The sequence below is a fragment of the Glycine soja genome, chromosome 5 (assembly GCF_004193775.1).
Source record: "Glycine soja cultivar W05 chromosome 5, ASM419377v2, whole genome shotgun sequence".
NCBI lineage: Eukaryota > Viridiplantae > Streptophyta > Magnoliopsida > Fabales > Fabaceae > Glycine > Glycine soja.
This window is the reverse complement of record NC_041006.1, coordinates 42,010,809-42,036,356: the sequence shown is the minus strand read 5'-3', so window position 1 is coordinate 42,036,356 and position 25,548 is coordinate 42,010,809. Positions and strand designations below refer to the sequence as shown.

At 30.5% G+C, this 25,548-nt stretch overlaps 2 protein-coding genes across 2 annotated transcripts; one reads left to right on the top strand and one right to left on the bottom strand.

Moving 5' to 3' along the window:
- Positions 1-693: 693 nt before the first annotated feature.
- Positions 694-9,861, bottom strand: LOC114413501 (homeobox-DDT domain protein RLT3-like). The gene is made up of 17 exons (XM_028377955.1): positions 9,710-9,861; positions 9,147-9,482; positions 8,613-8,671; positions 8,299-8,529; positions 8,103-8,180; positions 7,804-8,020; positions 7,585-7,685; positions 6,120-6,206; positions 5,850-5,981; positions 5,550-5,690; positions 4,566-4,688; positions 4,015-4,467; positions 3,426-3,794; positions 2,623-3,240; positions 1,931-2,035; positions 1,638-1,839; positions 694-1,215 (listed from the first exon to the last, which is right to left on the bottom strand). The coding sequence occupies exons 2-17, from the start codon at positions 9,454-9,456 to the stop codon at positions 1,193-1,195; spliced, it is 3,249 nt and encodes a 1,082-aa protein (XP_028233756.1). The 5' UTR covers positions 9,457-9,482; positions 9,710-9,861; the 3' UTR covers positions 694-1,192.
- A 1,044-nt stretch (positions 9,862-10,905) lies between these two features.
- On the top strand, positions 10,906-11,552 carry LOC114413500 (mitochondrial import receptor subunit TOM7-1-like). Its single transcript, XM_028377954.1, has one exon. It carries the CDS (start codon positions 10,996-10,998, stop codon positions 11,212-11,214), a length of 219 nt encoding a protein of 72 aa, XP_028233755.1. The 5' UTR covers positions 10,906-10,995; the 3' UTR covers positions 11,215-11,552.
- The last annotated feature ends 13,996 nt before the right edge of the window (positions 11,553-25,548 follow it).

Below are 25,548 nucleotides of genomic sequence, written 5' to 3'. Positions count from 1 at the left end.
AGATAAAAAAATAGGATTGTTATTATAAAAGCTTAACAATCTTACTATTACATGTGGAGATTTGTGATTAATAATTGAGAAAAATGACTGCAATGATATAAAATAATTTAAATATAATAATTACTTTTTTATATACTATTAATTACTATCAGTATTATTTATACTTTTAATTAACAAAAATCTTTGTATTAATAGTAATCATTAATCAAAATAAATTTATTATAATTCATATATAAGTTTACTAGGATATTTTGCTGTCCTTATAATAATTGAATCATTTAAGTTTCTTTGCATATTTATGGTTTTTTATTGCTTTATTTTTTTTTGTCAATTTAAATGATTTTTCACTAATTTAAATTATCTTTTTACCGAATTCTTCACTCACCATTTTTTTACCAATTAACTTGGTTATTTGAATTTTTATTTTTATTTTTTGCTTATTCGAATGATTTTTCTATCATTTTCTCGCTCATGTACATAATTTTCCCCCACTCATTAAATAATTTTTCTCCACTTTTTTTTTTTGCTTGTTTACATTACTTTTTCACTTAGCTTTATAATGTTTTCTCATTGATTTGAATATTTTTTTCTTGAGAGATGATTTACATTTAATCTTATTTTATAATAAAAATTCTTTATAATGCAAACTGTACAAAATTAAATTACTACTACTAACAAAACTGGATCCCGGTCAAACAATCGGAAAGGTAGGCAGTTTACTTGCTCTATTTTTAGGGTATTTAAAGCAAAGCAAATTGTACATTGCCAGTCAGTTTAACTTTATAGACGGCCTAAAACTCTATCCTCTCATAATACAAATTATTTTCAATCAGTACGACATTATTATTCTGTAAGATACAAAGACAAAATTGATTTCTCGAACGAGAAGACCAGACATCATGAAGCAAGAAAAATGGGCGACCTTGTAGAAACCAAGTGGCATTACGCACCAAAAAACTCGAGCTACCTAGTATTTTTTTATATAGAAAAAATGTAAACCTATACATCTGACCAACAAGATTGCCTGTATAAATCGGGGAGGGGAGGATTAAAAAAAAAGCCTCGGCCAAATTGTAGTCGTTCTAGAAATTCAGAACCAAGTGAAGCCAGCACATGAATCTCTGATCAAGGAGCGGAACAGGTAGTTCCTTCATTTCAATTCGCATGCCCTTCAACAAACGTAAAAGTGCACCTATCGCCAAGCACCATGTTGACCTGAAAGAGAGAACAAGTATATATCTTAAGACCACGCTAAGTTGAAAACATGAAAGCACACAATTATCACCTAACTTCTTATTTTTAAGCTCCAAACAACCAAAAACAATTTGGCAACTTGGAATATAGTCGAGTCAGTAATTTTTCCAAGTAAAAAAAAAATCACACCGAAAGGGTACACAATTGGAACTTGACAATTTTAAAGGAGGTTTCATCCTGTTATAGTTTACCGCCTTTAAAATATCAGGATAGTGGGCGGAGAGGGATAAAAACAACAATCAGAAGACCGTTGGGCATATATCCTTAATTTTCAAGCAGATGACCAAAAAACTAAACTAAGTGAAACTCTGTAACCAAAACAAACTATAACAGCCTGAATAAGTATCTCATGCCATGTGATTTATTATTTCTTAAACTCTTACTGGTTCCCTGTTTCTTCTGAAGATGGACTCTGTCCAGGTAGGGAGCAATTATGGCATCTAACTTCACTAACCACAGAGCAAGGGCAGATGGTGTATGGGGCATAGATGCAAAAGATGCAATGATTTCTTCAACCACCCCATCCAGAAATTTGCATTGATACAACCAATCCTTATTGATGGCACCAACAAAATCAGTAAGAACCTATAAAATTACAAATTCATAAGAAAATAGATTGAGTTAATTAAGACCAATAGAATTTCAAACACTTAAAACAGAAAGTTAAAACAAAAACCTGCAAAAGCTCCACTAAAGTTGAGGTGCGTCTGAGCCGTTTTACCCATAGCTTATGAGCAGATTTCCTCCAAGCACCAACCATGGCATCTTCAGGCATAACAGACTGTACAAACAGTGGTATACGTCATGGAAAAGTTAATTAATCTTCAAAATGCCCACATGCTTAAAAATAACCATGTAAACCACGCTAAGTTTGCAACATAAAATATCAGAAAGTTGGAGCAGATAAAGAGATAGGGTATCACATTTAAGTATGTTTAAAATAGGAGAAATAGAGGGATAATTGGACTGAAAACTTTGTCAGAGTACATGGCGGATGTGTGTTTATATAGGTGAATTACATTAATTATACATAAATAGAGGATATTTTGTTTCCTCTAAATCAAAGATTATGTTCTCCTATAAACCACTATTATTAATAGAATCAGAATATTATATTTTGATCTTCAACAAGTGTCAATTTAATATCATGCTTATATTGGATTAGAAGAAACATAAGTAAAATATTTTTCTAGAACAGAGCATCCCTGTTCAAACAAAACCAAGTGGCGCAAAGAATGAAGTATCAATTTCCCCGCACAAACCCCTAGCATTGCATTTGTGCCCTAAAAGGACTAATATAACAAAATAAGACATCAATGCCAGTATGCAATGCATGACGAAAATTGAAGCAAATGAATAACAACTCACCTCAATAGCATAAACTGCAGCTTTCAGTGATTGAATCTGTGATGATAGCACTTTATGATTAGGAAATGTATTGCTGTCTTCTTTCTCCCTGCATGTGGCTATGTGGATTGCATATCTTTCTTCTAGATCAAAATCAAGCTCAAATGTCATATGGCAAATTTTACAGTGTCTCTCATCTCTCCAGTATAGATCATGACAACTCTTACATCTGGCAAGAGAGTCCAGATAAGACCTTTTACCATATTTTACAACATTGAGATCTAAATAAAAGGAATTCCAAATCCAAGAATCATATTCTTGAACACGGATCCATTTTTGAATTTGTTCCTCTCCTTTCTTTCCAGCTTCAATTACCACAGCCCCAGCAGACGGCAGCGAGTCTTCTGCAGTCTCAGTCAGGTTCAGGTTGTCTACATCAGATGCGGGAGAATAACTGTCATCTTTGACCATATCCAGTTCAGATTGATCAGAATGTGACATAGAACCCATTCCAGTACTATTAGCATTAATCCTGGACATAGATCTGCATAGTGATGTCCGTCTCCTTTCCAAAGATTCAATAAGAAGAGCCTCCCTTTTTCCTCTATCATCCAGAACTGACAACAAGGCACACAAGGCCTGCATACATACAGGTTAACCATATGCAAAAAATTATTAACACTAAAACAGTAATGCATAAAATAGACACACTAGACCAATAAACATATTACATATGCATTTTTGATTGTTTACTCTTCCATGTTTCCAATATATGTAACTAAATATCTTCTCTTACACAAAATAAGAAAACCAAAGAAATTCACCTCCTCAGTATCAATAACCTCCCAGTGACCATCTTCAGAAGATTCAAAGTATATCCTCCTGTGGCCTGGATCATCTACATTACAAGGACCCAAGAAAAGCCAGTATCTATTGTACCGACGATCAGATCCCAAAAACACTGATTGAATGGGGTGTGAAATAAAGGAAACTTTTCCCTTTCCAAAGGAAGCTTCATGAGTATGGAATCTTGAGATTAATGATGAGGAATCAACTGCACAGGGATCAGAATTCAAGTGTACTTTCTGGTTCCAAAGTGGCCCAGGTTTCTTTACTGCTGATCTCTTTATTTTAGCTCCAGACCCTCGTAATTGGATGCCAGAATTGCAATCAGCTGTAACTTTGGTTGAATCCTGTACAAAAAAGATAATTTGGAACTTAATATGATAAGACCACTTCATAAAACATCTTAGGGGATGTTTGGGAGTTGGCAGGGGAATCAAGAGGAACGGAGACAATCCAAGGCCTTTAACTTTATTTTTATCAATTCAAGATTCCACTATAATTTAAGAGAGAAAGGGGGGGGGGGATATAACTTAAGGCCAACCTTCGCCTAGAAGTTTTGTATTTTACCTTCATCCTGATGCTAGATCCAGATGAAACAAGATCAGTTAAAGATGCCAATGCATTCAATTTTTCTTCAATGTTCAAGTCTGAATATTCACTCTCCATCAGTCCTAATAACCACGCTTCTCCTGGATGGCTCTCATCAATTTCAGTGTATACTTTCAGCATATTATTTTTATGACTGTTTGCACGCTTCAATTTTCTTTTACTGGAGTTTATTGAATCACTTTCAAAATCATCACCACTGCTACATGTATCAGCAACATTAAATTCATCATCAACACTACCAGAGTCCTCTGTATCTGAATCAGATTCGTCACCATCCTTCGTAACACTGCTCATACGCAATCGGTATGCAGTTGATGAAATCTTTTCAAATAAAGTAATATCACTTGAAAGCGTGGAACATATTAAAGACTCGAGTCCCTCTGTTGTGCTCGCAAGGTTTAATTCAGCAATCTACATAGTATAAAAATACAGTTAATTTCACCAGTGATATATAGAGAAAGATTATAATCCAAATAAAATGATTCAGATAACAACAGTTAGTTAGTTACCTGCATTGACTTTGCCATCTCAGCTACTTTGCATCCAATGTTTCCTCTCTCTGACAAGATGTTAAACAACTCACTCTTCAAGGTGCCAGGGCATAGACCATAGTTTACAAGAAGATTCAATTCCTATAGAAAAAAAGCATATAAGGCTAAACCTTAAAACCAAAACATGGAATAACTGAAAACTTGGACTGACATCCAAGAAAAGCATATTGAAAGTAACTGAACAACAAAAATTAACAAGATCTCCTTCGAGCATCTCTTGTCATTTAAGATTAAATTTTGCACTAGAAAATGCTGACTATTTATTCTCATTCCTAATAACTACCTACGTCTATATACATGGTTGCATTTTTTGAGATAAAGATACATGCCTTCATTGTTAACAGTTTTTTTTTTTAAAAAAAAAGGTCACACTAAATGTTTCAGTGATAAAATAGGAACTTTTTACACTGTCAATGGATCAGAATTAAATCCAAACAGAGAAATATGGTAATCGGATAGAAACTGGTTCAGATTAAGCACACAAAAAACGTAGTGTTATTAAATAAAAAAAATTCCCTGGATGTTCGAGAGATTCAGGACCCCCCTGACCACAATGATAACTCACCTACTGACTAACTCCTCTCAACCCCTCTTCCTATTTATGGTTATTTCTTCTAACTATCTCAGTGTAACATCACTGACATTTTTTAAACCTACTTTTGCCATGACTAAGTAAATATCTTGCATACGCCTTCAGTTACATGAGAATGACATATATGATTCAAATATTATTTTACCTCAAAATCTGCCAAAGTAGACATACAAGAAAACAGATGTGCACCACTTACGATATGTCATATCACAAGGCAGCTTATACAAAAATATACACTAATCAAAAGCATCTACAATGTTTGATCTTATGTAAATACATACACACGTAATAATATAAACATGTTCAAGTCAAGTCAGATCTAGAATAGGCTTGTTTGGACTTCAGAATACCTTGTTAAGGACCTCTCTACGTAAGGAACCTTGTTTTGAACCAAATCCAGAAGCAACCAGCACTTGACGGAGTATTTCAATCCAAGTAAGAGAATTTAAAGATCTTCTCCAGAAGTCCAGGGAATATTCTTGACTTTCAACCTGACAAATCATTATTAAAATAAACATGCAATGAATTTGTACCTCAGCTAAAATAGATAAATGTTAGATTGTTGGTCATTCTGTATTAAATGTAGAAGACAAGAAGCATGTAATAATCCATAACCTCCCAAAATGAGGTAAGGAAACCCAGCAACTCACCGAGTGAAGCAATGCAAGAAAGTTACACGATTTATTTAAATGAGGTGAAAACCCATTAGTAATCTCCACTTCAATGTCGGATAGAAGAAGTGTGAGAAGGGCCACATGAATCTTGCCAAGTAACATTGAGTCCTGGAAAACACATGCAGTAAGGTGAGAGACATTTTGGATGTAACTTACAATTTGACATGACTCAGATAAGATTAAAATTAAACAAGAAAACTGGAAATGCTTCCAAAATACAAGCATGGGTCAAAGATGGCATATTACCTTATCATGAAATGCTTGAACAAACTCATCAAGAGTGAACGGGCAAATATCAACAATTATAGCATATGTATAAATGAAGTGGAAAACCTGCCAAAATAAAGTAGTTCTATGTCAATTTGAAGTTCTTTGCAATAGAAAAAAAGGTTTCCAAAGAATAACAAATTAAGCAAGATAGTAACTTCAGTACAGCTTCACAATGATAATGTTAGCTAATCTAAGAAATAACTTCTTTCTGTCCCATAACAATAAATCCAGCAGGGTAACTAAGAAAATCCAAACATCAGTAATAATTCGTCCAAGTTAAAACAAAAACCCGTAATGATTTGTCCGAAAAATAACAGAGTGCTAGAATTAGGAAGAATTTCCTTCACTTTCACATTATATAACCTATTATATTAGTCACGTGTTTAAATTCCAGAAGCCTAAACAAAATATAAAAAGCAAGAATGTTGACCTCTAACCTTAGGCAGGTTCTGCTAAAACAATAATGGTAGGAGGGATTCAAAAGAGGAGAACTAGTCATGGTCTCATACAGCACATAAGAGAGTACAATAACAGGAGGTGAGCAAAACCTCCTCCTACGGCGGATTTGATGCTCCCCAGCATAAAAATTTCCAGGCATGGCTAGTTTTCAGTGGCAGGAGCAAAACACACCATGTGATCCTAGTAGTGGAATCCCTCATATCCCCTCCTTTACCATCAATAGCCTTGTACTTTTTTTAGGTGTTCTATGTGTTTTGGTCATGTCCGTGTCTGAAAACAGTTTAGTTCCACCTACAACACCTGTCACATCTTTCAAAGACAGGCTGCAACAGAGGTGTAGGGTGCCCAACTCCAATGAGTTTCGAACTCACTTGAAATATTCACATACCTCTCCAAAATTCCCTTTTGTCTTCGTACCATCCAAATTATTAACAGATCATGGCTTGTTGCATTTCATGTGATTAGTGATTTTACCTTTTTATCCATGGCTGCAATGGAACTTTCAAAAGGAGGCAGAGAATGAGATGGTGATGGGAAGGTTGAGCTATGAGAGAAACCATCACCAGGAGAATCATAAAGAAAGCAAACCAATGCTGTGCAAATTTGCTTGACAAATTATTATATTTATATTTTTTTTGTATAAACTACTACGTCTTTCATTTACTTTACTTTTACAAGTGTGTTGATTAAATTTTACATTTTTTCTAGCATGGCAACCTTTCCTCTGCATTGACCAGTATGCAATCCACAATAAGCTATGCTGGATTTTGGGTCTGTCACCATATAATACTGACAAAGAACAACATAGGTGAAACTTTAAGCTATTTGAGTAGTAAAAATTTATGTTATAGAAGAGAAACTTTAGTCGATGAGTGTAGAAACACATATGCACATAAGGCAAGTACCAATATATAACAATGAGCAAATACATGTCATTAACATAGTCAGATCTTCCAAGTCATAACTGATTGGTTATATGCACCTTAAATAATTTCTTCACAATTTCCGGAGACGAGTCCCAAGGTTGCAAATGGATAGGTTTCTTCATCTTGACAATATCTGGCGGAAACTTCACTAGCACATCTGTAAAAAGCCACATACAACAATGACTGACATTAATCAGAACATTTGAGCTTCACAAACATTACTCATTTGAATATAACACAGAATACAGGTCAATTTTGGTCCCTTCCAAAATTACCTTTACAAAGTGAGCAGCCAACCATTCCACTGCCAGCAAGATGATCAGAACACATAAACAGATTGGTTCCTTCTTGTAACTCCCTCAGCTCTAGCTCTTCATCATCAAATAACATTGAAAATCGATCAACCCCCTCCTCAGATATTGCACTATCCAAAGCTAGTTCACATTTTTCCTTTGGTGACTGATTCTGAGTCACATTTAGGTTCAATTCCCCCTGCCAGATAAGAGAAACTCAAAAAACTTGCCAAACCATTCAACAGTAAGCACAAAAATGCACATTCAAAATTTTCAATTACCACTCTTCTTTGCATGGTAAGTTTCCTCTTGTCCTGCGACTTATTTCTCTTATTCTGCATTTTATTTTTTGGCATTCCCTGTTCGGGGAAAAAAATGAGATCTACTATCATAAACAAAAACTACCATGCTCATTCATGTATTATAAATAGGAAGAAGATAAAAGTGTGCATAATATTATGGGTTTCGATAACTTACATTCCTGTTTACGGTTTTCCATGACCTGTTGTTCTTACGGACTGGTTTCTGTCCTATAGAATTTGAGATTAGAGGAACTTCTTGGCCAGAAACGCCAAAACCAAATGGAAGGTCTCCAGCATCAGGATTTGTTTCCCTCCAAACTGTCATCAGGCCTTTGCCAATGCCATGTTTCTTCACAGGTGCTTTCATATTACAATTGGCGAGACTTTGAAATGCACTGTTGGGAACCTGAAGAAAGAGGACTTGTGACAAATGCAAAGGAATGTAAAAAGAAACATAAAAAAACTTTCTTGTGGAACACTAAAAGTCACCTTCCTCCTTTTGAAGGATCCTTGGTCCTCTTGACAAGCAGAAGTGAAATATTTGGGTCCTAATCAATCAAAAGAGGAAATGGACAAAATAAGGCTAGTTATAAAAATTATAACAGTGAGAAGCAAAAGACTAAAATGAATTAAAGAAATTCTCAGAATAATAATAGAAATGGAAGAAGAGGAATGAGTATTTGCCAACCAAAAAATCATAGAATGGCCAAGTTTAAATTTGAGACTGGAAGGGTTGTTTGCATAGGCTTCGTAAACCTCTAAGAAGGTCAAATGTAATGTATTCTAAAAACTTGATTTTCTAGACTTTTTAAACTGCATACTGCACTGCTCGTGTTGTAATGCACAGTATTTTTAACAACTAAAAAAATCCACTGAATCCGATCAGCATTCAACACCAAAAAGGACTACTACCTTTTGCCCCTATCTAATACCATGGTTCCACAACTATCTTATACAATAAAAGAAACAGAGGAATTAGTGTTCAGCGCTAAGTAGAATAACTATAAACCATTCGAAACGCACCTGAAGGAAGAAAATCAAATTCCTGACCAAGTGTAGGACCATCCTTCCGTAACACGCTGTTCACAATGTAATCAGTTGTAAACAGTTCCCGAAGACCCTTACGCTTTTGCTTTTTCTTAATATTCCTCGTCACAGCTATATCGTAACTTGAAGTCGAAGAACCATTTCTTGCAGCCGCAACAGCAGCAACTCGCGACAGTACTTTTCCACCACGGGGGCGAAATTCGTCGCGCGGGCAAGCACGCGATGCCACTATCACTCCATTTTCACCTCTATCACTCTGTGCTATGTAACTATCATAGTCTTCCATCACCCTCAGTGTTCAGTGCTCCTCATCTGCGCCAAAAGAAAAATAGGAAGAGAGTCGAAATTAGAGTTCGGAACTGACGCTGAAATGAATTTGCGGAGAAGATGTAATTGGTTGTTATGGCGATCAATCAAACGCTGGAATTCGTTGAATTCGGACGAAAGTTAAGTGTTGTGGCGGTCTGTGAAGAAAGTGTGAAAGGAGAAAAATGGAAGGGAAAGAGAAGAGTGATTGGATATAGATGTGAGAAACGTACCGCAATTAGAGCTTCTGGAAATGAAATGAAATGAAGTTTAGGAGAGGAAGTAAGTTGGAGAAGTGAAAGGAAGTAGAGATGAAGATAATATGACAGGAGAAGTAGGGTTTTGGGTTTTATGGAAGAAAGAGAAATATCTCTCTCATTTTACCAAACAACCCATCCCAGCCATTAGCTGAAACATCATTTGTAACAAAGCCATTTTCTTCCTACACCCAACATATTCAGAGAAAACCGAAAATACCCTTACGTTGCAGCCCTTTAATAAAATACTATTCCCTTCTATTGGACTCCGTTGCAGCCCACTCTATCAGATCAACGGCAATTACTTCCTCTACCTCCCATATTGATTCATGCATCTAATCTGAAATGTAAAATTAAAGGTCTTTCCCAAAATGTATATCTTTATATTTTGGAGAAACTTCTACAAAATGTAAAGGAATGTAATTTTGCATTTTGGATTATCATTGGAGTGCGAAAAATAACTACCAAAATCAACTTGTCATTTGTCGATCAAATAAAACAACTCATCACTAAACTTATAATAACAACAAGAAATTTAATCTAGAGTAAATAGTTGGTGGTTGACATATTGTATGTGCAAAGTAAACGAATATAAATTATTATTTGATCATAAATTATCATCTATAATAATTTTTTTATTTTTATAATAATTAATAGTTATAAAACATGTGGTCATTCTTTAATTATTTTAAAAGTTATATCAACAACAACTTTTTTTTTGTTGATTAATGATGTTAAAATTTATTACTTTCACAATACATGAGACACTTTTATATTGTCAATTTTCCACTTTAGAAATAAAATGTAAGTAAAAAGTAAAGATATTGAATGTATTAAAAATATAAAACATATTTCATATTCACCACAAATAGAAAAATTAGTAGGAGAGTGTTACTTTCATACACACAAAAAAGTGTTACAGGATTTAGAATTATTACTTAAAAAAATTTAGAATTATTAGTTTATAGGAGTAGAAAATTTGATACAGAATTATAGATGTATATTTCCGGGAGAGAGAGTTTAGTGCAAATGTGTTTTTTCGTCTAAAAAAAGTGCAAGTTTTTTAATATAAAAAAAAAATTAAGCTTTTAAACGACGCAATTCCTATTGTCGTTTATCAAAGGGTTATGCTTGGTTTAAAATAATCACGGTAAACCGACAAGTCGTGCGACGTATACGACACAGCGGCTATAATTAGGGTTTATGGTTTCCACCAAATAGACCATTTTGGAGGGAGAGAAAAAAAAGGGGGGGAAATTTCAATGGCGTCAAGGGTTTCTCTGAAGGCGAAGGGTAAGAGTTCAAAGGGATCGAAGGCCGCGGAAGATCGATCTGCGAGCGAGTGCCTGAAGGAGTGGACGACATGGGCAATGCGAAAAGCGAAGGTCATCACTCACTATGGTTTCATCCCTTTGGTCATCATCATCGGTATGAACTCTGACCCCAAGCCCCCACTTTCCCAGCTTCTCAGCCCCGTCTGATCTACCTCTTCATTTCTTCCACCATCAACGCGACCTCGTTTTTTTCTTTTCTTTTGCCCCCTTTCTACATTTGTAAGTTTCTTTATGGATCAATTTTCACTTGCACATCTCATGTGGCATGGTGTGTTCAAAGTCGATTAGCTTGTCTGTGTGTTTGGATAGTTTTGAAAGACGCGGTAGTAAATAATCCGTTTTTTTTATAATTACAATGTTCGAATATCGTTCCCGAGTTTTGGTTTGTTTATCTTGATGGATTGTGATTTTTATGATTTTGATGGATGGTAATGGGTTGATGAATGGATGAATGAAATGTGATTTTGGGTTGCTCTGTTTTTTCAGTTCATGTGTTTATGTTTGGTTGAGCTGTTGGAAAATTACTGTGTTCTGTACTTTAGGATATTGAATTTTGAAATTCTGCTTGATGCGTAAGATTGACTGGGTTTCTTAGGAAGAAAAAAAAAAGCTATTCTGGTGCCTTGATGATTTTCAGAATTTGAATTTGGTAAGGATTATTACTACTGCATTAATTTGATAGTGATTTTTTGCTTCAAAATAGCCCTGAAATTACCATTTACCAGTACCAAATTGAGGTCATATGGTAATCTTTCGAGGCCAAATTGGGGGTTTGTGCTTCTTCATTGATTAGAAGAAAGATGAAGTTTGTTTTTTTTAAAGCTGTTTCTGTTTTTCCTTCGGGTTGTACCACAAAAAGGGGTTTCATTTGAATAAGATTTGAAGAGGGCTAACCATCAGAGCTTTCCTACTTCAAGACTGATATAGCTGCAGTACTGAGTTTTCCAAAAGTTTAAAGCCGGAAACTGCAAACAATTTAGAGAGATCATCTAGAGTCAAGATTGTATGATTGAGATAATTCCATGAAACTAGGTTTCAAAACCTCGTTTGATAGCATATTGAATTTTATATGAAGATCATTTAGAGTCAGATATTGCTGGTATCAAGTCATTTGAATTGAGTAATGCACTATATAAGTGCTTGTTAATGTTTGGGATTGGGAAATAATCACTCATTGCTTTAAAAAAGTATGTTGAACCAAAATGCACTAGAATAGGTAGGGATTGATTACGAGAAAAATCACTTATTTTTTGAAAGTTATCCAAGAAAACTGATAAAAATTTATAATTATTTTTTTCAAAATAAATAGGACCGAACAAGCTTCTATCAATTTAGTCCTGAATTTACCAAGTGACTGTTGTTTTAATTCTTTATGTGATTAAATGATAGTAATTTTAGTCTTGAAATTAAAAACAAAAGATAAAATGATTGATGAATAATAATTCTAGAGACTACAATGTCTTTTCAATAAATTTAGTTTATAATTTGGTGTGTAAATGTATTGCTTTGAATTCATAATCATGATTTCTAACGGGTGGTGATACGAAGATATTTGGTAATTGGTGTGCAATCGATACTGTTTACACTGATGATAAATTTGACCGGTGTACATCTTCGATTTCATTAGTTTCACTCCTAAAGTTTCAGTTAAAAAACAAAATCAAGATTAATACCCCGTTATCCTTGTAACTCTTGCTACCAATCGAATAAAATAAAGACATCCAGCATGGTAATGAATGCCCTGTTTGATTCAATATTGAGTAAGAGGGTTTATATCTCCCTTGTACCTAAGTTTTGAACCAAACATGAAAAATTTATAAAACCTCCTTTTCACTTTTTTTTCTCTCTAACTAAACACTACAAGTAAGGATGATTGGTATTTTTATTGCAAGCTGTAAGATACAATTTGGGTAATTTATTTTTTTCAGAATTTTGGGTAAATTTTCAGACATTTACAAGAGAAAAATAAATCAAGTTCCTTCCATATAAACTTGATTTATACACCTTAACCTTTGAAAATTTTATTTGGGAATTGAGAAATTTCTAAATTAGTTTTTTTTTTCCTTCTATAAGAACTTGTTGGAAAACCTATTAAACTCATAAAGAGCTACCTGTGGGCTGGGTAATGCCCACTTGGATAGGGGTGGGTAAGCGAGTCGGCTTACCTTGCGTAAGGTCTGTTTGCATAAACCTGCATTGGTAGCGGACCAGGCCAGTCTGTCTCGCTTCTTACACGGATTAAATAAATTGGTTTGCCCTCACCCCACGGACTCCACGAATCAAATGGGCCGGTCCGTGGGTCTAGTTTTAAAAGAATTTCAATTTTAATAAAAATACAATATAATCAAATTAAGTTCAATACAAATGTAAATAAGATCTCAATAATTAGTCAATTATATCAATAAAATATATAATGTTTTAACAAAAGAAAATTCAAGCAATAAATCTAAAATATGAAATTTAAACATCTCCAAAAACAAATGATTTCATATTTGAAGTAACTTGAGTCTTCTTCATCAGTCTCAACAAAAATAAGATAAAAATAAATTCTAGGGAGAGAAGAGATGTACTTTGTGTGGTGGGTCAAGGCTGTGCCGTTATGGTGTGTAGCGTGACTGCGTGAGTGTGAGTCGTGTAGTCGTGTTTTGTTTTGCGGTGGTGGGTCGAGGCTGTGTCACTATGGTGTGTCGTGTGACTGCGTGGTGGAGAAAAATCGTGAGGAGAAAAAGTGTTTTTAATCTGCTACAATGATAATGATAATTACTCAATATGATGCGAGCTATATTTTTATAATAAAAGTATATTGAAATATCTTTAAAAATATTTATTTAACAATTATCTTTAGTTTAAATGATAAGAATTGATATTTTTATTATTTATTGTTTGCAGATATGAAAATGATAGATTAAAAGAAAAAAAGATTGAGAAAATATTAAAAAGAAATATTTTTAGCATGTTATTATTTATATTTTTTATCTTAATCTTTTATTTATGTTATCTTTTAATTTTCTTATTTTATTATTTTTTATCTTTATCATCTTTTAATTTAAATTTTTTATTTTTATCTTTAAATCTTCATCTTATCTAATATATTTATTTATTTATTTTTTATTTTAAAAGAAAAGTTTAAAGTGAAAAAGAGAAAATCAAACCAGGGTCACACAAATCAAACCTAATGCGGGCTGCGGGCAACCCGTGGATCCCGCGGACCAAACTCGCATAGTTCGCGGATTAAGCGGGACGTGTCCAAAAATATGACATAACTATGAACAATTTAAAAAAATTGGTCCGTAACCTGCACAGACCACGGGCTCCACGAGCCAGTCCATGGATCTGGGCCTGTTTATCCACCCCTACACTTGAAGGTAAGGGTGTTTGTGGATTGAAATGAATCAATTTTGAAGAAAAAAATCATCTGATTTAATTTTTTTAATTTTTTCAATTAATCATCAAATCAGCTTGATTGAAAATTTTAATTTGATGCAATTTAAAGTAATTTAGATTTGGTTGATTTTTTATTTTATTTTTATTTTTCTTTGGAGAAAGTATTAAATAAATGGCAATAAACACAGTAAACGATTTTAAGGTATTAAATATCTTCAACTCAACGTATAACTCTTCAAATATATACTATTAAAAGTAAATTTACATATTTTAAAATTATACTTATGTATCTTTATTGAATAGTTACTAAAAATTATCTTCAATTAAATAGTTTTTTCACATATAAATATAAATTATGTGATAATTTTATAAATATATAAAAGAATAAAATATAACATGAGTAGTAACATAAATCTATTTATATATATATATATATAACTTTGGTTGGTATTAAATTGGATTTCAATTTCAGAAAAAGAAAAGATTCGATTTTAAAATCAAATTCGAAATTCAACAAATCCAATAAAAAATTGTTTTTTTTTCTTTTGATCCATTCAATTTTTTTATTTTTGGGATTGATTTTTTCGATTTTGATTGAATTGAATTTGTTCATGAATATCCCTGTCTAGAGGTGCCACACCGATAATATTAACAGCGAGTGAGATTAAGGCATTGTAAGATTTTCCCTATTGAAACTCTTTGTCTTTAAATCCAGTTAAGTTGGTTTTACATTCTTCTTACAGATTTATTACTTTTTTCTGTTAACTTTTTAACGAACCAAAGCTTTCTTATATTTTTAAGAGCTTTGTATTTACAAATATGCTTAGTGACATGGAAAAAAAAAATCTCCTGAAAAAAAAGGTGTTTAGGTTTAATAACTTTGATTTTATCTATGAAGTCTAGATATGGGGTACAACACGACGCAGATACAACGATATAACAAATTTTTTGAAATTAAGGATTTGATATGTCTTCAATACGTTGATAAATAAAATTATATACAAATGTACCAAAAAGTGTAGACATTTTTTTCAAGTAACGAAACTACACAATAATAACAACATAACACAACATAAAAAATAAGAAAAGAAAACAGAATTGAGAAGTCAGAATTGAAAAAACATAACACAGCATCAATAAATTTATATCATTTAAAAAACAAGGAATAAATCAAATTTCAAAAAAAAAAATAACAGTTAAGCCACAGAGAAATCAAACACACAAAACAAAAAATACAGAGAGAAGAGATACATCATTGGAGACGCACACATAGTGGTGACCTTGTTGCAAGAGAAGTGAAACCGCCGTGAATGGTGCTGGAAAAGGGAGAGAGAAGATTGAGAATTATCGGGATTTTACTGTCTCTTTTCATGTTGTCTCTGTGTTGTCCCATCAAAATAATACTATATAACAACTGTTGTGTTAATATTTAATGGTGACATTTAATTTTAAAAATCATGAAAGATACATAGTTTTAAAGGGATAACAAAGAGACGAGAAGAAACAGCACAGAAATCAAATCCGAATCATCGTTTGTCTGCATTTTGTCCTTCTCTATTAAAGAGGGAAGTCGTGTGTCGAAAGAGAGAAGCATGAGTTATATTAGAGTCTTGTCCCCCCAACCCAAGTCATGTTTAGATGTCAATTGGAAGAATTTATATGTACTTTTATTTTTAAAGTAATCAATTTTTTTCTTTATTTTGCGTCTTGAAATTTAGGGATGTACATTCAAATGACTAAATATATTCTCCACTTTTATTTAAAAACACACTGTTAGAGTCTCATTTATTTTATTTTTTTGGGGTTGGAAAAAAAGGAATTAATAAGGACTAAATTAAATGGAGATAAGTATATATTTATGATATGAAATTAAGATGAAATACATCAAGCTTGTTGGTACCAGGTCAGTTAAATTTCTTAGATAACACTCTATAGTCGTAACTCTCAAAGCATATGCAAATATTACATAAATAAATAAAACAAATAAATATTCATGATTCTACATAATAATGAAATACAACATGTGTTGTATTGTCGTTTAGGATTCACACCACCACCATTGTTTTGGCTAAGTTTCTTCATATTAATCAGGTGATTTTTTCCATTCTCAAAGGCTCTGCATAATAATTTCTAAGGATGAAATGTCTAGCCTTATGGTGTTGAATCTAACCTTAGGTACATGGTAATAATGATTTTAGTACATTTCACTGAATGTTTATTTTTCTTTGATGATAATGATGTGTTGTTGCTTTTATCCATTCATTTAGTTCCCATGGATGTCTCAGCTATATGCTTTTTTCCCTGAATATGATCAATCAAGCATTTTTTACTTGTTGTAGTAATGTGACACAACTCCCAACTCCATTCTTGCTTGGCTTTCTTATGCAAATTTTCACTGTGATCACTTGCAAATATTGCTACTTTACGCTTTCCACCACAATGAACAACATTTGGTCTAGCCTACAATTGAACAAACAAAATCACTTATGCTCACTGACCAATTAAGAGCTTCAATATGGCAAAATATTCAAAGGATATTCTCAAACAAGGTAACGTTTTTTAATCAAAAGCTAAAAGTGAAAATTTCACAATCAAAAAACATGAAAGAAGGAACACGAAAAAAATATAGAAATTTAATATAAAGATAGAGATGCAAATGAAGAGTAAATTAAACACAAGTATCTACACTAACCAATTGGATCACTTTATCCTTGTAAATATGCGTAGAAGCATGCCTATTATCAACCAGGAAATAGGAGAATAAATTATGAGACCCACCAAACATGTTAAAATTGTTATTAAATGGTATCTTCTCCGATCTTTGCATCGGGATTTCAAATATTTTTTTCGATGTAATTTCCCTCCTCACTTTCTCTTTTAAAGTTATCGTCTTTGTGGCAATGCCTTCTCATTGATTGTTATCTCACTCCCGATCTCGTATTTCTATTTGAAAAACTCAAGATGTTGAAACATTGTTGGAAAATTCACTTGACACAAACTCACACCCTAGAAAGCAAACAATGAAAAAATGAACTCATGTAATAATTTATTTTATTTTTTTAAAACTACAAAACAAATGGGTACATATATTGAAAGAAACGTGAATGGAGCATTATCTTATAATGGGTATCTAGAAACATAAGTGGTAATAGAAAGGGATAGTGACAATATTGTCCTTCCATTTTGGCCATTAGAGAATTTGAACTTCATGACAAAGTTTTGAATATGAAACAAAGGAAAAGATGATGAGAAAGAAAAATAAGTGTCGATGAAATAAAAGATAATGTGAGTATTTATATGCAATGTTAAGTTTGAAATAACATTTAAATAAATTTTTGTGTGTAATTTTGATTGGAAATATGTCTCACTATTTTGATAAAGTTTGACTACAATAAATTTAATATGATTTTTGTACTCAACATTTAATATAAATAGACATTTAAAATGGTAAAAATTTAAATATTTATTGTTTCAAAATTCTAGCATTGAATAATAATTGGTTACATGAATATTTTTAATAAATTAACGCGTGGAAGACTCTCAATTACAATTAATTTTTTTTATACCAAAACTATAAAAAAAGTATCATGATTAATATAACTAGTATTTTTTTTTTATCGTCAGTTACGTAGAATAATTAGTTGTTTTTATATAATTATCACCTACAATCAATAAACATTTTTGAATATATCAGTTATATTATAATTAAAATTTATATTTTATATTAAAATTATTTTGAATACATAATTTATATTTTAAATTCATATTAAATATTTTCTGTAAGAAACCAAATAATATTTCATTTGGGCATCTAAATATTAATTAAAGAATAATAACATATTTTATTTGAAAGATATAAATTGATTAACATTTTTTAATGCTTTCAAATAAAGGTATTTTATTTTTAATTAATTGAAGGTATTTAATTATTAATAATGAATATAAATATATGACAATGAAAAAGAGAGTTAAAATCTTGAGTATTAAATGAGAGCATTATTTTGATGCATTCTCCTTATATTTCATAGCTATAATACCCTTAATAGTTTATTATATTTGATGAACCTTTTTTGTTGATTTTTTTATTGAAATAATAATAATAATAAGTATGTATTGATAAAATATTAAATATAATGTTTTGAATAAAAAAATCAATATTATTGTGTGAAGTTATTTTACATTGTTATCAAATTACAAATTATTGTATATAATAAATTTGTTAATAATAAATAATTTAAAGTTTATATTTAAAAAATATTAGTTGATTAATAGAATAAATTTTTTTTATACTGAAAATATATAAAAATTAATTTCTTATTACAAAAGTCGACCATCTTATTATACTTGACAACTTATTTACGGATGTAAGTATATAAAAATATTTATACTATTAATACATTTTAATCAAATTTATAATATATTTATATTTTTTGTATGATATAAAAAAAAAGAAGAATAAAAAATTGTGAAATAAGTTATGCAGTAGAAATAAGTTTTTATAAAAGTGACAAAAAGTATATTGTTGTAAAAAGTGGTACAAGCACATTATAATTTTTAAGGAATTTGTGGGCCGTGGACTTGAAAGGCTGTTCCAATACAATGCAAGTAGTAGTAATAAGGGGTGTAGTTGTTGATGGCGTGTGCATGCACATGCAATGAATGAACATTACACATTTTTTCTTATATATTATTTTGAATACACTCGTTATTATTAATTAGAATTTATAAAAATAAAAAATATTAAAAAAAAAGAGTGAAACTTTTAAAAAATTATATTTTTCAATAAATTATAACTAATATTCAAAAGGGTGTTACTTATTTCACGTAAGTAATGAGGATCAAATTGGGGTCACTTTCTTTCTGCCCCAATTATTGTTATTATTGGAACCTTGGAAGAGTCAAGAGTTCTACTTGAAGGAGCTGGCCTAGCCTGTCCATGGTTGTGGGATGTAGCCTCCTCCTATACTATAGGATATCAATATCAATTATCAAACACAACCCACCGCTTTATAATTGGATTGGTTCCCAGAAAAATTAGGAACACATTTTTTGATAAATTTATTAAAAATAATAAAATTCTATTTTTGTTTATTGAATTTTATTCGTAATTTTCTATTACTTTTTAATAATAATAAGTATGTTAGAATATTAAAAAGTGTCTTATTAACACAATAACACCTTCGGTCTGCCAAACTCATCCACATTCACGCCTCGCATGAAACACGCGTTTGACTAGTTTTTATCGCCCTAACTTGATAGTAGCACTTAGTGCAGGCCTGTTTGACAATTTTTTTTTTATCATATCGCTAGTAATGAGTATTCTTTTATTTTTTTAATAAATAATTTTTTTTTGAAAAATTTGACTGATCAAATTAATGAAATTTTTATTTTTTTAATTATATTTTTTTATCTATAAAACTTAAACTTAATATTTTATTTTAAAAAAATCGAATGTGATATCACTTAAATCAACTATTTAATATTACATGTTTGACACGTTTAATGTTTCATTCCAATTATGCCCTCCTTTTTCAACTTTTCTATTGATTAGACCAACGAGTATCCACTATCAACATACTATTATCAGTGCTTAAAACTTACTATTTTCGCTATACATGTTTCATTTGGTCAGCATAACTGCATAAGATTCTCATTGTCTTTCCTGAAAACTGAAAAAGTAGGTTGACATCATATTCTTCATAGAAATAATTAAGAGTGCTAGTTTGGATAATCCAAAAATGATAAGTATTGCTTGTAAAAAAAATGGAAAGTGTTTGCTTTTATTCTTATATAGTTTTTGTCCCGCAAGTTCTTGTTTTTTAACCGCTATTATTTAATAAATATTGTCTCGCTATTTAAAGAATTATAGTTTACCATATATAATGGAGGCATTGTATCACTAATGTTAGTAATATGTTTTCAACACACTTGTAAAATTATATTATTTATTATTGATTAAAATTTATAAGCAACATTATCAAACTCAAGAATTTACATATACTTATGAGAATTTTATAGACTCAACTCATCAACTTAACTCTTAATTCATAAGAGTCTACTTCATATAAAAATAATAATAAAATATCTATAAATAAGATACCAATTAAATATTTTAACAATATAATAAAATAAAATCATAAATCATAAATTTTATGATACTTAAATTAAATAATCAAGTCTAGTAATACATTACTACTAGATAATGACTTGCATATGTTATAGTAGTAGTAAAATATTTCCATCCACAATGATGATATTAGAGAATAAGAGTTTAATGTTATTAAATGTGAGAATTTTTTGATTCAGAAAATACTAAATGAATGTATGTTAAACACTAAATAAATAAAAAGCAACAAAAAATAACTTATATTTTTATCTAATTTTATTGACTTGGTGATAAACTCGATAACATATCGAGTTTTTTTAGAATTTATAAACATATTTATGTTTATAAAGACTAACAAAAGAGCAAATGTTATTTTGCACAAAGTGCAACTAGACAAAACACACAAAAGCATGACCATTATTGTTTTTTATAGTAAATATTAATTAAAAATCTAAAAAATATATAAAATATCTTCTAACAGAATACACAGCTTCGTGCGTATTTGACGAATTAGTTTTCGTACCAAATATCATTTTCCTTAACAAAATTACACGAGTTACACTTTCTATTTAATAGATTTCATATATGATTTTGTTGGTCTTAATAAAGTTAAGATAATGTTAGAATTTTTATTTGATTTGTAAGAGATTTTTTTAGCATGATACTCAAAAGGAATTGATATTTAATATCGAGCTTACAATTATATTAGAGTAATCACGATTGTTTTATTTAAATTTATTGGTTTATTTTGTTTATTTGATCAAGATTAATTATTGTCACGTAACTATCTCTTGGACACGCTTCCTAATGATTCTGAATCTCTGAAGATCAACCTGTTTTAATAAGCTGGTAGTAATATATAATTAAATATTGATTAAATAATATCGATCATGTAAAAATATTAAAATTAAAGGGAATCATGTATCCAAGTCATCTTGTAATTAATTCTAATTTTAATAATAAAATATTATTTTATTTTTATTGTTATATTTCAATATTTGATTAAATGGTCTATTTGATAATGTCCTTGATTAAAGTTAAAGACTTGCTATTATAATAGAGATTATGATAATGAGAAACAAGTTTGTTCTAATTTTAATCTAAACCATTCTTGATTATAGGATTATTGTAAATATGATATCAATAATTCGGATAGATTAATATACAAGTGATAGTATTTATTGGATAAATTTAATAAATCTTATTTATTAATTTGCATATATAGATGAGTCACATGTTGATGAGATAATTGAACTGACTCAAATGAAATTTTTTAATGGTTAAAATTGACCATAAACTGTCAATAGATAATTCTTAAGAAGAGATATAATAACTTTCTTTGACCTGAGATTGTCCTAGTAATTAACATGTTATTTGTCGTATTTTGATTCCAGACACCTAATGCTTCAAAACACTTGTTGAATGAATATTGAATATGATTAAATACTTGTAGAATTAATGATTAATTAAGAAGGAATTCATCAACTCTTGGTTTTGCTAATGAGTTTGAGCTCTATGAATAAAATTATATACTGGTCAGGAAAATTAAATGAAGGAAAAAATGATTTTTTTAAGTCATTATGAGTTAACTCAAAAGAGTTTGATAGTAATACTATACTCTAGAGTTAATCCAGAGCTATAAAGATGAAACAAATTATTACACTACTTTTCTAATGGTTTTTGAAAGTAAAATGTTATTTCATGCTATCCAGACGTTAAAGAGTGTTGCTAGACGCTTACCTTGATTAGTATATTAATTTGATTAATATATTATCGACTTAGTATTGAACCTACAGGGTCACATACAAACGAGTGTTCTAATTTCTGTTAAATAAATTATTTTAATATTTGATGATTAATTAAATTAGAGAATTTAAGATGATCAAATGATTAATTGATTTCAAAAGGTGGAATATTATTATATTTTTGCTAGTACTAAAAATATAAATAATATGAAAATTTTGGTGAAAAAAGAGAAACAAATATGCATGATTTTGTATTTGAAATTTAGGTTGAAAAGACGGTTAGATACAAGTTTGACTTAGTCAATTATTATTTCAATTTTAATTGTTAAATGGTTAGCAATAGAAGGTAACTTAAAAAGGATATTATCAATAATAATTTTGATTTGATCATAAATTAGGTATCCTTAGCGTGTTATAAATAGAGCCTTGTGGTGCACGTTGAAACAATTTCAATATCACTTCTTTATTCTAATCTTTTCACTTGTCAAAGTTGTTGACGAATAGAGGTCCATCTCGGTGTATGAATACACGTGCAGTCTTACACTATTGAAGAGTTTTTATGCTTAAAGAGCTCATCAACGTGTATATTTTTTTAATATGTCATCTGTTTATAATATAATTTAAATATAAAATAGATTCTTTTATTTTCACAATGTGTGTTTTTTGAACACCCTTTTTTTCCTACAAAAGCAAATATATATATAATGAAACAAAACAAAAAGCAAGCAATTTAGGAGAAACCTTAGCAAAGTCAACCATAGAGATTTATATGATTCATATTTTAAAATTAAACTTTTAAATTTATTATATTTTTTATACAATTATGTATTTGTGTTATCATTAAAATAAATTTATGTTGATTTAATTATTTTTACATAATACTTTAATTTTAATTGTATAAATATATTCCTTCATTGAGAGAGACAAATGTTTTAAATAAAGATAAAAAAAATTAATTTTTTTATCAAATAGTTTTTTTAGCTAGAAAGGAACTTTAAAATCTAAAAATAAAATTACCAAACAACTTATTCTTTATTTTCAAAGCTCTTATATTTTGAATTTTAACTTTAAAATGATTTTAAAGAAAAAAAAACCCCTACGACTAAACATAACATAGATCAATACTTTAAAAAATGTCAAGCATGCTTTGAAAAAGACTAAAATATATTATTCATTATTATAAATTTGACAAAGTTCGAATTTTATCCTATAATTTTTTTTATCTCATAAAATTATAAATTATAATTTTTTTGGCAGAGTAAGGTTTACATATATGCACCTACATCTGCTATTTTTTTTTACATCAATTATATGTCAATTTCACTAGATCAAAAACATATTTTTAGTCTTTTAAAAATTAAAAATTAGAATATTTTGAACAAATAAGAGGATTTAAGCAATATATTTGAGAAATAAATTAAATTTAGATCTTATAAAACCTAAAATAATCTATCTTTTTTTAGAAGAAAATAATCTATCTGTTTCCACTTCTACTTGTGATTCAGATGAATGCATTGCTTGTTCAACTATACAAAGGGAGATGAATAATGGGTAGCATATCCTATAGGGTGGACCATTTGAATACGCAAGCTTTACTAGCATACATAATACATATTTACATAATTTATTGGCGTAGGACATAACAAATACAGGAAAGATAAATCCTACGAAAAATTAGTTCCAGAAATTGCACAAATCCAGTTGAAGAAGTTTTATCGAAATTAAATAAATTTTCTACTTTGTCCTTGCCGTGCATAAATAATCAACGATTGATGAGCTGGTCGTTATTTTTCATATTATATATTCTTTCGTACAAAATATATAACACGGTTGTGATTTGTAACTCACAATTCTGTTCAGCGCAGGCGATGCTAATTTAGTGCCAAAAAAAAAAAGCTAATTTGTATATTGTTCCATGGTTAATTATTGTTTGATTTTGTTAAATCTGTTATGAAAGTTGAATATTATATATACCATTTCACGGATTGATTTTCCATCGTTCGTTCTTGCTTTTATCGTCCATTATTTCATCTTAACCCCCATCATGGCTATGAGGACTATACATGGCACCTAAGACTTCTTCATTATAATTAAGATATTTCAACCGCAATCAAGTATAAAAGGAAGAAGGGATAGGAAAATGCAAAGAATATGATATTATAGTAAGCCTTTGTCAACGGCTGGGGTTTTGCAAGTCCAAAAAACACGCTGATGAAATCATGAAAACATGCACCATTATGTCCACTCAACTTACCCTTACGTATTATCACACCAAACTCTAATTCACTTTAATTTTGTTTATGAAGATCTTCAATCTCGTAGAAGACCTATAACGACAAACCCTAACTAATTTGTTTGATTAATACACACTTGCACTACACTAATGGAAAAATTAAATAAAGTTATATTTAACAATAATGATAATCAGGTGAAGGTAATAAATACACACTGCATGATATGTGTTTGATGGTGATCATCTCGCGCGCATTTAATTGGTAACAATTTCTTGCACCAACAAATCTTGGATTTCTGACCCCAAAATTTCTTAAAGCAAGTTAGATACACTTTTAAAAGTTTAATTGGAAATTGAAGGACTACAAAATGATAAAATTAACTTTGATAACCTGTTATTATACCCAGACAAAATCATGGTGGACCACTTTGTTCAAGTTGTCGAGATCATACTAGTATAATTTAAGCACCTTGAGTTCTGATGGGTTGTGGTTGTGGATTCGAGCCATGGGGGTCAAGGTTCTCGTGCTACTGATGCACGGTAAAATACTAACATGCATTTGACAATTGACAATCACATGTGTGTTATGGTTCTTCTTGAATACACAAGAGTCCAATGTGCTTGCTCCTAGGAAATCAAAATCCAAGTGTTTGAAGAAAGAGAAAAGTGCTGGGTGAATTTCCTTGGCTGCCAAACGAAAAGGGCATAGTACTAACATTCCAAGCAATTCGAAACAAAATTTAGATATGCATGTCGGGACTAGATTTTTTTTTTTCCTTTCAATTACAATATGATTGATAGAAAAAAGATGTTGATAATACATGATCAAATTAATTTTTGTGTTTTAGGTAAAATTTAAGAGAAGGAAATGGTAGAGGGGAAAGGTTTAGGTAGAAAAAAATCCATAAAAATAAAATAAGCAAAGGTTTAATTTCCAATTCCGTACATACGAAGAACATGCATTGAAAGATATCATAAATAAATTTCTTTAGAAATAACAAGTCTTTAACTCT